Below are 12,535 nucleotides of genomic sequence, written 5' to 3'. Positions count from 1 at the left end.
CACCAGCTCTCCCCAAACCCTGCTATTGAGGGACTTTTCCCAAGGTTTCACTACATAGGCAACATTGATTAAATCCCTGGCCCCTGGTGATTAACTCAAAATGCAGCCCCCTCTCCCCTCCCTGGAGGCTAGGTAGGGAGGATGTATCGGGAGAACAGAGAATTCCAACCTCTCTCATTAAGGCTTGGTCTTTCAAGCAAGCAGGCCCCATCCTTAAGCTATCTAAGGCCCCCCACTCCCCGCTACTGATAATAAAGAATATGGTCTTGGGGCACCTGGGCGGCTCAGTGGGTTAAGCCTCTGCCTTCCGCTCAGGTCATGGTCTCAGGGTCCTGGGATTGAGCCCTGCATTGGGCTCTCTGCTCAGCAGGGAGCCTGCTTCCCTTCCTCTCTCTCTCTGCCTACTTGTGATCTCTGTCTGTCAAATAAATAAATAAAATCTTTAAAAAAAATGGTTATGGTCTTATCACTCAGGAACTTCCAAGGGTTTTTAGGAGGTCTGTGCCAGGAACTGGGGACAAAGACCAAATACCCGTGTTTTGTATTATACCACAAGGGGCCAAAACTTGGAGCTAAGAAAGCAGGTCCTGCAGCTTCCAACCCAGACTGCGCCGACTTCCCCAGTGTGGTGAGATGAAAAGATAAAAAGCAGCTGGACAGGTAGGGCCAGGGAGGCCTGGGAACAGCGGGGGCAGGAAGAGAGGGAGAGAAACTTCAAAGTTCCAAAAAGCTAGAAATTCATTAGAAGTGATTGTGAGTATGCCGTCCAGGTTTTCCTGCTCATTCCTCTGGTGGAGACTCCCTCCCCATAAGCCCCCCAAGCCCAGCCTGGATGCTTCAAGGTCAGAGGCCTCCTAGAGGATTTCCTTTGGTTTTTGCTTCCCACTGGACCCCAGTGCTTAGATCATGCTGGGCACACAACCACAGGGTTGGATAACAAAGCAACAGGGTTGGATAACAAAGCAAACCAACAAGTCCCTACAACCTAAACCCTCACACACCCGCCCACAAGAACCTCAACAGCAGACTGTCCAGAATCTGAAATTCCAACATTAAACGTCACTTGGGGGAATTAAGAAACTCTGTCATAGGGCACCAAGAAACCAGTCATAATCTCAAGTTACAACTTGAGATAAGTAACATAATTTCAAGTTACAACTAGGAGCTTCACAGTTTGCCAAGAGATTTCCTTTATAGCCTGCGATTTACAGACAAGGGAAGGGAAGTTCAGAGAGGTCAAGTGACATCTCCCGGTCACATCTGCAGGGTCTGAGCCCGGGCCTCTGGACTCCAGCCCGGGCCTCTGGCTGTAGTGTCTGCTGACGCACAGGGAACCGGGTACACATGTTCCGGGGACCGCTCTGGAGTGCAGGTGGACAGAGGAAGAGCCCGGCGAGGGTCAGCAGTTGACACTCCCAGAGCTGTGCCCCCACCACCCCACCACCCCCGCAGAAGGGGTTGGTGGTAGAAGGCAGAACGGGTCACACCACCGGAGGGAGCCAGTGCAGGAGAGGAAAGCAGGGAGCTCAGCCTGGGGACCCTGAGAGCTGAGAGCCCGCCAGGCGCTGCCTTCCGGTTTCCCATGTTCCAGCCCATTCCAGAGGAGGAGAAAGGGGCTGGGCCGCCCACTAGAAACCTAGGCGTGCAGCTCCAGAGGCCAGGCCTACAGGCAGACACAGGTGAGACAGGTGAGCTGGGTCGGGGGACAGGGGAGGGAGTGGGAGGCCCCTGAGGGCTGGACCACCTTAGTCATGACCTTCCCTGCGTTCCTAATGACTCTGAGCTTGGCTTTCTTTGATTTCATTTCAACCCCTATTTAGAGACGCTGCCCATGGGCCAGGCTCTGGCTAAGTGTTAGTTTAACTTGACAGAGGCCCCTGCCAGGGGAACTCCAGGGGAGGGGGGCTTGGGATTTTAAAGAGGGCAGTCAGGTGGGCCTCACTGAGGAGGTGACATTGAGCAAAGACTTGAAGGAGGTAATGAGGGAGCCAAGAGGACACCTGGGGAAAGAGTGTTCCAGAAGAAGAGTTCGAGGCAGAGGATACAACTTGGCAGAGGTGGGGTGTAGGGGAGGCCTGCAAGGTGGCAGCAACAGTAGGGGAGTGGAGCAGGAAAATAGAAGGCCAGCTCAGCGGCCTTGCAGGGATCCAGGGGACAGATGAGAGGGGATCCTTGAACATGCCAGACCTCTTGTCAGCACCCCCATGGCCCTGACACCCCCTCGGGGGTATCGGTTTGGAAGCCTGCATACAAACCTGACTTGCCGCTTGTGGCTACACGACCTCACAGAGTGTCCTTCATTCCCATCCTGACCTCCCTGTAAAACAGGCTAGTAACAGTAGTGTATCTATAGGGCTGCGTTGGATGCCTGCGGGAAAGACAGACCACGTGCCTCTGGACAGCTAGGTGTGGGATCCAAGGAAGTGCCGACCACCCAGGTACTTGGGAGGGGAACATTCGGGCAAAAAAGGCATTGTTTCTATTGCCTACTCTAACAGCACCCAGTGGGGCAGCAAAGGGACACTCGGTTCCGGCGGGGTGGGGAGCGGCAGGGTAGGGTGCTACAGTCAGGAAGGCTCCTTGGAGGAGAGGTCCCTGGAGGTTGGGTCTCACTAGGAACAATGGGGGAAAGCGCCAGAGGCAAAAGGGAGCAGGAGCAGGAGGGGAGCTCCCAGGGTGCTGGAGTAGCTGATCCAGGGCTAGGGGCAGGTTGGGGGGAGGTGGTGGAAGCCTGGGAGCATAGACTCTCTCCCGCGCACCTGGGAGCATAGACTCTCTCCCGCACACCAAGGGGCAAATTCCAAGTCGGGGGTGGCGGGGAGACACAATGTGACTGCAGCTGAAGAGCTCCACCTGGCAGCCTGGAGAACTGACAAGGGAGAGGCAGAGGTTAGGTGAGAGATGGTGGGGGCGGGGTGGGGGACAGACATGGGGATGGAATAAATGCATTTGAGATACTCAAGAAGCAGGCTGGAGCCTACCTGATGGTTGCCTTGCTGTGGGGGAACAGGGGCTTCTGAGTGTCAGGGGGTTTGCCAAAGGACGCAGGTCCATCCTGACTGCGGGGGACACACAGGGGTCCCGGGGGGAACCCTGCCCAGGCCCGAAGCAAGCTTCCTCCTCCCAGCTCTGTGGTACCCCTCAAGGCTCACAGAAATGGACTGAGGGAGCCCAGGACTCAGGGGACCAGGTGAATGGGACCGCAGGTCCCTCCAGCGAGGCCCCCTGGCTCTGTGGTCAGACCCTGTCCAACTCCTGGCTGCCTCAAGCTGTGCAGCTAGAAGCCACACAGATGCTCAGTGTCACCAAATATCTGTGCATGAGTGACTTGAACTACTGTGCGAGAATTCCCCCAGGTAACCCATGCAGTACAGGTTGCAGTGGATGGAGCTCCGGCCCTGTGACTGGATCCTGTCCAGATCTCGACAAAGGGTCCTGCTCTACCATTTACAGAGCGATTACTGCATGCCTGGCCCGGGAAAGGGGCGCCAGGGAAAGGGGTGGGGGTGCGGGGCATTTGCATATTTCAGGGCAGTTGCTTTCCTACCGGGAGGGGCCCCTGGCTGATGTTCAGCTCTGGGCACTTCCTCCTCCTGCACAGAGGTTCTTAGTACCCCCGGGGCTCAGAGCAGTAGGCCAGAAGTATCTCTCCTGAGGCACCAGGCAGCTCCAGGCTAGGATGGACAGCCCAGTGCACCGAGTGTCCCTGAGGGATAACTGGAGCAGGCGAGTGCACCCTGACATAGCGAGTGAGAGGTTCATACAGTCCTTCAGCGTGGAACAACTCACCAACATCCTGGATGGAGGTGCCCAGAACACTGCACTCCGGAGGAAAGTTGGTAAGAGGGAGCTGGGGAGTGGAGCCCCTGGTTTGTGCCCATATGCCTTTCTTGGAAGAAGAGTCCTCCACTAGCTGTCCCACCTTCAAATGACCAATTTTGCTCTCAAAATTCCACTGTTAGAGATTCATTCCTTTGGCCTGGCCTCTCTAACAAGTCTATATTCCCTGAGCCCAATTGAAGGATGGAAGAGTCTTAGGCAGCAGAAGACCGGGATGCTGGTCCTTAATCTGCCACTGCCTAGCTTTGTAACCTCGAGCAAGTCACCTTCCCACCTCTGGTGCTCAGTCATTACATCAGTAAAATGACAATGTCTGACTTCCTTTCCATGTCCACAAGGCAAGAGGGTGGAAAGATCTGAAGGTGCCAGGAACCTCACCCTGGTCTCTAAGCCCTCTGTTCTCTGTCTCTGGAAGAGAGCATCATCCACAGTGACCCAGAGTTTAGCGTGAAGGATAATTATTTCATGACCCAGAATGAACGTTATATGGCCGCCGTCCAGAAGAAATTTCACCTCCAGATAATAGCAAAGCGCCTCGGCTGGTCGGAAAACAGTCCTGAATTATATTACGCTTACAGGTACTCACTCCCAGGGCAGCCCCACCAGAGAGGAGGTCACCTGGGTTCACCTGGAAAACCTTAGCACCATTAGCAGTTTTCCCCACCTTTAGAGGCCATGGCTGTTGGGAGGCCAGGATGACAGGCGCCCGTTCCCTCCTGCACCCCGCCAGGCTGACGGTACCAGGGTCCCTGTCTCCGGTGGGCTACTCCAGCACCGTGTCCTTTCCCCCACAGAGCCCTTTCTGGAGACCTGGCATTAGGCCTACACACCGTGTTCCTGAAATCCCTCCAGAGCCTGGGCTCGGAGGAGCAGATTGCCAAATGGACCCTGCTCTGCAATAAGTTCCAGATCATTGCATCATATGCCCAGACAGAACTGGGACACGGTGAGCCTGCGTTTCTGCATGCACGGTTCCAGAAAGCCCACTCACAGCTGAGTAGTCAGAGATTGTGTATTTCCTATGGAAACATTCCAGCAGGTGGCAGTCAAGGGTCTGGAAGGAGGGGGTTCCCTTTCCTAGTTTATAGAAACACACCACATGAGCTAGCGTGTGTGAGGCAAGTCGTTCCTTCTGGAAATGTCAGCAGGCGTCCCTTGTCACGGGCTGGACACGTCTCCCCCACTCAGCCCACGGGTGAAAAACAAGAAATGCCTGTGAGTACAGCTGGGAGCTCCCCAACTCCAGATGAGGCTGGTGACTGGCAGTTCTGGGCCCACCAGGACGCTGCCCCCCAGGTGGGAATACTATCCTGAACCCTGACTCACAGACTCTCCTCCTTGATTCCCAGGGACGAATCTTCGGGGCCTGGAGACTGAAGCCACCTATGATGCAGCCACCCAGGAGTTTGTGGTGCACAGCCCCACGTTGACAGCCACCAAATGGTGGCCTGGGGACTGTGAGTATCCATCCGTACCCCCAGTTCTATCTGTCCCCAAGGAGAACAAAGTTGGACAGTAGAGTAGCACAGCTCTGAGGTCCACCAGACCGCAGACGGATTCCCTATTCTAGGCTGGTGAACTTGAATGAATCAATTCATGTACTTGAACTTCAGGGTCTCACCCTGTCAACAGGGGGGATGGGAAGAATTTCATCTGTGAGTGGCTGAGAGACCCCCACTTTGAAGTAGCTGAGGAAACCCACCCGACCTGTTGGGGATGAGGGCCAGGGCCTCTCCCACAGGCACCCTGCCCCCACGCAGACACACGCGTGCACACACACATTACATACACACGGCCCAGTCCCAGGCACTCTCACCTCCCAAGTTAGTGATTAAGCTTGCCAAGCCATCACCCAGTTCACAGATCGCCCCTGCTCCAGAAAGGCTCAGCCACAGTCTGGCTGCCGGCACCATACTGCCCCCTGTGGCCACCAGGTGGCGACCGCACCATGCTTCCCCCAGGCTCTGTCATTGCCCCAGAGGGAATCCCAACAAGGCCCTCTCCCCTGGATGTGACACACACCTGTGAGGGCCCGTCTGTGGCACTTCAGAACCCATTTGGTGAATGCTTCCATGGGGGAGAAAAAACAAGGAATCCCAAGAGTACGACTAAGCAGAAAGAAACAGGCCAGAGATAAGCAGAGAGGGAGAAAGCTTGAGAGAGAAGTCAAAGAAATAGGGACAGATAGGAGAGAGCAAAGAGAGAGGAGAGGGAGGGAATAGATGACCACCGTCAGAACTGCAGAAAAAAGGGGTGCCTGGGTGGCTCAGTGGGTTAAGCCTCTGCCTTCGGCTCAGGTCATGATCTCAGGGGCCTGGGATTGAGCCCCATGTTGGGCTCTCTGCTCGGTGGGGAGCCTGCTTTTCCTCTCTCCTCTGCCTGCCTCTCTGCCTACTTGTGATCTCTGTCTCTGTCAAATAAATAAAAAAAATTAAAAATTTAAAAAAAAAAAAAGGACAGCAGGAAAAAGAAACCAACCTTGGCAATCAGGCAGGCTTGACATCCCAGTGCCGCCCCTGTCCAGGCCAGTGACCTTGAGGGACCTCCCTCGCCTCTCTGAGCCTCAGTTTCCTTATCTGGGAAATGGGATTCAACATCCCCACCCTGCGAGAACCAGAAAGCACCAGCACAGGGCCCAGCACCACCTGGATTTATTATTTATTATTAATTATCTGTATTCATTATTACTACGTGGAGGATACAGTGATTCATTTATAGGTTTTTGAGGACAGAAAAAAAACAAAAATCTTGCTCATCTCACAGTGCCTTTTGCAAAACACTGCTAGATTTGTTTGGTTCTTTGGGAGCAGGTCTCCCTCTCTGGGATCAATGACTCTTTGAGGCCCCTGGGATGGGGGGTGGGGGTAGCGATACACACCTTTCCCTGTGATCCAGGACTGGTTTTCTCACCATGGATCCTAACAGACATACCCCAGCAGCTCTGGCATAAAGATCCTATCTCCCTGATTCCAAAGAAAATGACTCAAGGGCACACACTTCAGCCAGAAGACTTCAGAAGAACCAAATTCTTAAAGAAGCTGAGATTCCCCAGACCGTTTCATTTAGGCTATTTGCATTAAAATCCATAACCTTTGTGAACTTTGGCTTTGGAAGTGGGGAGCATCTGGAGGGTGTGGAGGACTCCACACCCCTCAGGATCTCCAGCAGCCTCCTGCAGCCTCCCTGCCCCGTGCCTGTGTACTGTAGGGAGGCTGCTCCACACACGTGACATTTAGACAGGAACCCCTGCTCCTCCAGCCACCAAATGAGTGTCCATAAAGTCCACCAAGCCAGTGCGTTCTAGAGCCAGACGCTCGTATTAAAGCTCTCAAGACCACTCCAGCCATTTCCAAGGATGGGTCAAGGCCATGTGAGTCAAGGGGTATCCTGAAAAAGCATGCTTTGGTACCCCAGATGCTAACTTGTCCTCTGCCTGGCCCTCCCTGCCCTGTGTGACTCCCCAGGAAGGCCCTGTACCCTTCAGGCTCTTCATGCACCCTCCCCTGAGCTCAGCATTTGAGGCTGATCAAACAGAGCCCGTCCCAGCTTCCCACAGTGCCCTGCCCTTCCCCAGGCCACCACATTGGTCCCCATGGCCCGTTACAGACAGGGCCCACACCCAGGCTCCTGATAGGGAAAGTTAGCCTCCTACACCAGAGGTCATGCTGGGCCTCTCCTCTCTCTGCCTTCAGTGGGACGGTCAGCCACCCACACCTTGGTCCAGGCCCAGCTGATCTGCTCAGGAGCCCGGCAGGGCATGCACGCCTTCATTGTGCCCATCCGAAGCCTCCGGGACCACACCCCACTGCCAGGTAAGCCCATATGGCTCCCAGGACCACTGCCATGGAGAGACCCCACCAGGTCTCCCTATCCCAAGGCCCCAGAGCTCATGGGAGAAGCTGGGGCATGTCCCCCTTGGGCAGGTATGGGTCCCTGGATAGACCTGGTGCTAACCAGCTGGGTGAACTTGAGCAACATTCAGCACCTGTCTGACCTCAGCTTGGTCACCTGCAAAACAGGTGTAATAACCCCATGTGACAGGCTGCTATGAGGCTCAGGGGAGATGGAAGGAATGGGGGGGGTACCCAGCACACAGAAAGCACTTGGCTGACAGACGTTCCCATCTCCATCTCCTTCTAGGAGTCACTGTTGGAGACATCGGGCCCAAGATGGACTATGACCACATAGACCATGGCTTCCTGCGACTGGACCACGTGCGGATCCCTAGAGAGAACATGCTGAGTCGCTTTGCACAGGTGGGAGTCTCGCATGCCTACACTGCCGGAAGAGGGGACAGTGGCCTCCTACAGAATGCTGCTGGCTCTGGGTCTTCCTCCAAAGAGCAGAGTTTGGGGCAACCCACCCCACTCTAGAGGGGCTCTGGCATCCCACAGATCTGGGTAAAGCCCCAGTTTAGGAGCTGTGTGATCTTGGGCAAGTCACTTGACCTCTCTGAGCCTCAGAGTTCTCATGGATCAATGCTCAGAGCTCCATGTGGTGGTAGAGCAGTCATAGGGCAGGGTGGCAAAGTGACGGGAGACGAGGAAGGGCTGAGGGTGACCAGCTTATCTACCTACAGCAAGGCCTGGACAACCAGTCACTGACCAGACACAAGCCAAGTGCTGGAGGAAGTTCTGGAGGTCCCCATGTTGCCAGGCATTCCCTTTAGCTGTGGATTTGGGGGAGGTCCTGGGTGTCCCAGGAGAGGAGCCATGAACCCAGGCACTTGAGGCAGGGACAGATCAGCAGAAAGCACAGGTGTGTTTCACAACCAGCGCACCTGGCTGGTGGTCAGCCACCTGCTCCCGGTGAGCAGTTTGAGGACTGTGTGCCTGGAGGGGACGGAAGCCCGTGGTCATGGGTGTAGGACAGACTCGGGGCCTTGGCTCAGACCCAGCACCTGTCTCTGGTACCCCAGGTCTTGCCAGACGGCACCTACGTCAAGCTGGGAACACTGCAGACCAACTACTTTTCCATGGTGGTGGTGCGGGTGGAGCTGCTCCTGGCCGAGATCATCCCTCTGCTGCAGAAGGCCTGTGTCATCGCCATCCGCTACTCCGTCATCCGCCGCCAATCCAGCATCCGGCCCAGGCAAGGGGCACCCACACGCTGACCATGACAGACAGGGCTAGCTCTCCATCCCACAGCGCCTGCCCCCTGATGCTGCCCCTCTGCCCGAGTGGGGTGCTGGGAATACATGTGACCTCCACAACACACGCATAACCTCTGGCTAGACCCGGCCCGTGTGGCCCTGCCTGCGGGGTCTCCATCGAGTTCTCTCTGTCCCTGGCTGATCTACCGCCAGAGATCACGGTCTGGGTTTCCGTGTGATCCTGTACCGTCAGATCTGACTCAGATCTGTCTGTCCGGGTTCAGCGCGGCTATGACTGGCTGATGGTGTCTGGGTTGTCAGCTGGTTGCCAGAAGGCGGGGGACTGTGGCTCCTGAGTTCTGTTGGGGTGTGAGTGAGCGTGTCTGGGAAAGGCCAGCTGTCACGTCGGGCGGTGTGTGGCTGAAGTGGGTTCTGTCCAGCTGTGGCTGTCCGCACCCACGTGTAGCACATCCAAATCTGGATCTACTCTGTTGCCTGTGGCTGTGTCCAGTGGGTACCCCCTCTGCCCCATGGGACTGAATAGTGGACTGTACTCTCTGTCGTTATTTGAATATTTATTTAAACAATCTTCAACCCAGCGTGGGGCTTGAACTCACAATCCTGAGATCAAGTTCCACAGGCTCTTCCCACTGAGCCCTCCAGGCACGCCAGGACTCTCTCTTTTTCACCATGTGTTATGTTCCCCCATGCTCATGCGGGCCTGTGTAAACATACGCGGTTGCCAGCAAATGAAAATACAGGACAGCCAGTTAAATTTGAATTTTAGGTAAGCAGTAAATAATTTTTTAGAATAAATATACCCCCAATGGGGACATGCAGCCAAGATGTGGCAGCGAGGAGCTGAGCATATGTTACCAGAGTGGGAAGACAGGCACAGTCCAGCTGACTAAACTCGTGGTGCTAAGGGATGGACTTTAGCCTGGCGGTTTCTTGTCCCAACTCAGCTAAGTGACCCTGGGCAAGTCCTTTGCCCACTCTGGGCCTCGGTTTTCTTACCTGGAATGTGAAGAGCGGGAGAACCTCTAGTCAATTCCAGTATTGTTTGATGCCATGGGCTTGAGGATCCAGGAGACTAAAGCAAAATGGACTGAGGGTCAGAGGCCGACAGACCTGAGGGACACACAGCTGGGCCACTTGCCGGCTGTGGGAGTTGGGGCAAGTCGTGCCACTTCTTTGTCCCTCAGTGTCCTCACCTACAACACAGGGCATGACAGGAGCACTCCTTTAGGGCACTGTGGAGAGTGAAATGTAAAAAAGCAAGCCAGGCCCATAGCCCAGGGTCCTTTTCCTCTGGCAAGCCCAAGATACTGGGACTGGCCTGGGTATCGAACTCCCCCTTGCTAAGGGAGTCTTCTCTGGAGGACAGGGGTGCTGGGGGGAAAGGTGCTGCTGCTGAAGTCCTGTCCAGAGCCCAGTTTTCTGGGTTCCACAAGTGTCCCAAGGATAGTTATAAAAGTATGTGTCTGAGGAACCTGGGTGGCTCAGTTGGTTAAGCATCTGAATCTTGGTCACGGCTCAGGTCATGATCTCAGGGTTATAGGGTTAAGCCCCGAGTTGGGCCCTGTGCTCAGGGGGGAGACTGTTTGAGATTCTCTCTTTCTCTCCCTCTGCCCCTCCCCCCACCATGATAAATAAATAAAATCTTTTTTTTTTTTTAAGTGTCCAAATGAGGAGCTGCTAACCTAAGATTCTCCCCCAACAACCATGGGAGGCTTCTCACATTCACACTTTCTTTTAATCCACAAAGAGTTATCCCCATCCCCTTCATGCTGGGCACTGTCTCAGGCACTGCAGACAGAGCAAAGGACAAGGCAGATGTAGTCCCTGCCTTGGGATTCCATCAGGCCCAAGTTCACATCCTCAGAGTTACTGATTAGACTTGATCTACCCCCCAGCACATACTATACTTGCACCTGGACAGTGAAAGGTCAAGTTTCACATCATGAAACTCGATGTGTACAAGACCGCAAGCCCTCACTTGAAGTCCTTGGGACCAAATGCATTGGAATTCAGAACTTTCCAGATTTTGGCAAGATAATATGGTGCATATGCTAAAATTCTGTACACGTCCCCTATAAAGGGCAGAACCCATAAGCAAACCTGTCAATATTTCTACAGAGAAATGTGTGGATACTCATGTTAGATGGCATTTTAAGATTATTATTAACCTCATGTCAGTTCAGGTCAAGTTTTGCAGTGAGTTATAAAAAACTATCTGTTTTTACACCTCTTATGGCTCTGGGGATATAGGAAGTTGAGGGAGCTGTAGTGATCTTCTAAACCTTCTGCTTTTCCTCCCCTCAGCGACCCAGAGGCAAAAATCCTGGACTACCAGACGCAGCAGCAGAAACTCCTCCCTCAGCTGGCCACAGCCTATGCATTCCATTTCCTGGCGAGCAACCTCTTGGAATTCCTGCACAGCTCCTACGAAGCCATTCGGAACAAAGACTTCAGCCACCTGCCAGAGGTACCTGCTCTCTGCTGGGGGGGGAGGGTGGGCAGGAGCTGGGAAGATGGCTGCAATTGTTCCTCCCGCTGGGAAGCAGCCCCACTCTTGTTCCCATGAACTCCTTTTACTTCCTCCCCCCAGCCTCCCAATATCCCAGGGCACCCAGGGCAAACTGTACCCCAACATATAAATCCACCTACATCTAGCCTCCAGAAAGCTCCAGAAATGCTAGAGGGAATAATCACACATAAAACATAGAACACAGGGACGCCTGGGTGGCTCAGTTGGTTAGGCGGCTGCCTTCGGCCCAGGTCATGATCCTGGTGTCCCAGGATCGAGTCCCACATCAGGCTCCATGCTCAGCGGGAAGCCTGCTTCTCCCTCTGCCCCTGCCTGCCACTCTGTCTGCCTGTGCTCGCGCTCTCTCTCTCAGACAAAAAAAAAAAAAAAACATAGAACACAGGAGCACAATCCCTGGTGTGAATTTGAAACCTAAAAAGCTCTGAAAAATTACCACGTCATTGAGAACATATTTGGTGGCATGGTATGACCTGAGTTGATCTGATATATCTCACTGGATATGTATACCTTTTGCAGCCAAAAATACTAATGAGTATGATCACTAAGGCTGCCCCAGACTTTTCTGGGTATTATATATAATCTACCTTCAGTGCTCTGCCTTAGCTTTCTAAAATCAAAAAAATAGCAATTCCAAAACCCATCTGGCCCCAAAGGGTCTCAGATGAAGGATTATGGACTTAGATATACACTGCGGTTCTGTCCACCAGACCATGGGCTTCATAAGCATTGGTTCATTAATCCTTCCAGTTGTGCCACTGGCCCCATTTGTAGTTCCATTTTACAGATTGGGAAAGTAAAGCACAGAGAGATGAAGGGTTATGACCTTCCTCCCAAGGACTTAGAAGCCTGAAAGATGGGTAAGGGCTTTCAAGAACCAAAAGCTCAAACAGGTCTGCTGCGTGGCTGCCCCTCCTACAACCCAGACCACTGGGGTTGATGGTGGACCTCCATGGTCCCAGGCCTGCTCTCCAAAAATTCCACTTGCCAGGAAAATCCATAACTCCTAGATGACGGTGAGCCCACTCCAGGAAGGCCCGTCTTCCCGAGATCCT

The 12,535-nt window shown here is 53.9% G+C and overlaps 1 protein-coding gene across 3 annotated transcripts in view; it reads left to right on the top strand.

Moving 5' to 3' along the window:
• The first annotated feature begins 3,497 nt into the window (after positions 1 to 3,497).
• Positions 3,498 to 12,535, top strand: part of ACOX2 (acyl-CoA oxidase 2) — a 29,511-nt gene continuing 20,473 nt past the window's right edge. The window contains exons 1-8 of one of the 3 annotated variants that reach the window (XM_032868440.1): positions 3,498 to 3,839; positions 4,256 to 4,442; positions 4,575 to 4,786; positions 5,190 to 5,297; positions 7,533 to 7,652; positions 7,981 to 8,096; positions 8,759 to 8,931; positions 11,258 to 11,420. In XM_032868440.1, the coding sequence (XP_032724331.1) occupies positions 3,680 to 3,839; positions 4,256 to 4,442; positions 4,575 to 4,786; positions 5,190 to 5,297; positions 7,533 to 7,652; positions 7,981 to 8,096; positions 8,759 to 8,931; positions 11,258 to 11,420 (1,239 nt within the window). In that variant the 5' untranslated portion in view covers positions 3,498 to 3,679. The remainder of the gene's footprint in view (positions 3,840 to 4,255; positions 4,443 to 4,574; positions 4,787 to 5,189; positions 5,298 to 7,532; positions 7,653 to 7,980; positions 8,097 to 8,758; positions 8,932 to 11,257; positions 11,421 to 12,535) is intronic. The other 2 variants (XM_032868442.1, XM_032868441.1) reach the window with 2 other exon arrangements.

The sequence above is a fragment of the Lontra canadensis genome, unplaced genomic scaffold, assembly GCF_010015895.1.
Source record: "Lontra canadensis isolate GAN:19392208 unplaced genomic scaffold, GSC_riverotter_1.0 scaffold35, whole genome shotgun sequence".
Classification (NCBI taxonomy): domain Eukaryota; kingdom Metazoa; phylum Chordata; class Mammalia; order Carnivora; family Mustelidae; genus Lontra; species Lontra canadensis.
This window is presented reverse-complemented; position numbering and strand designations above follow the sequence as displayed.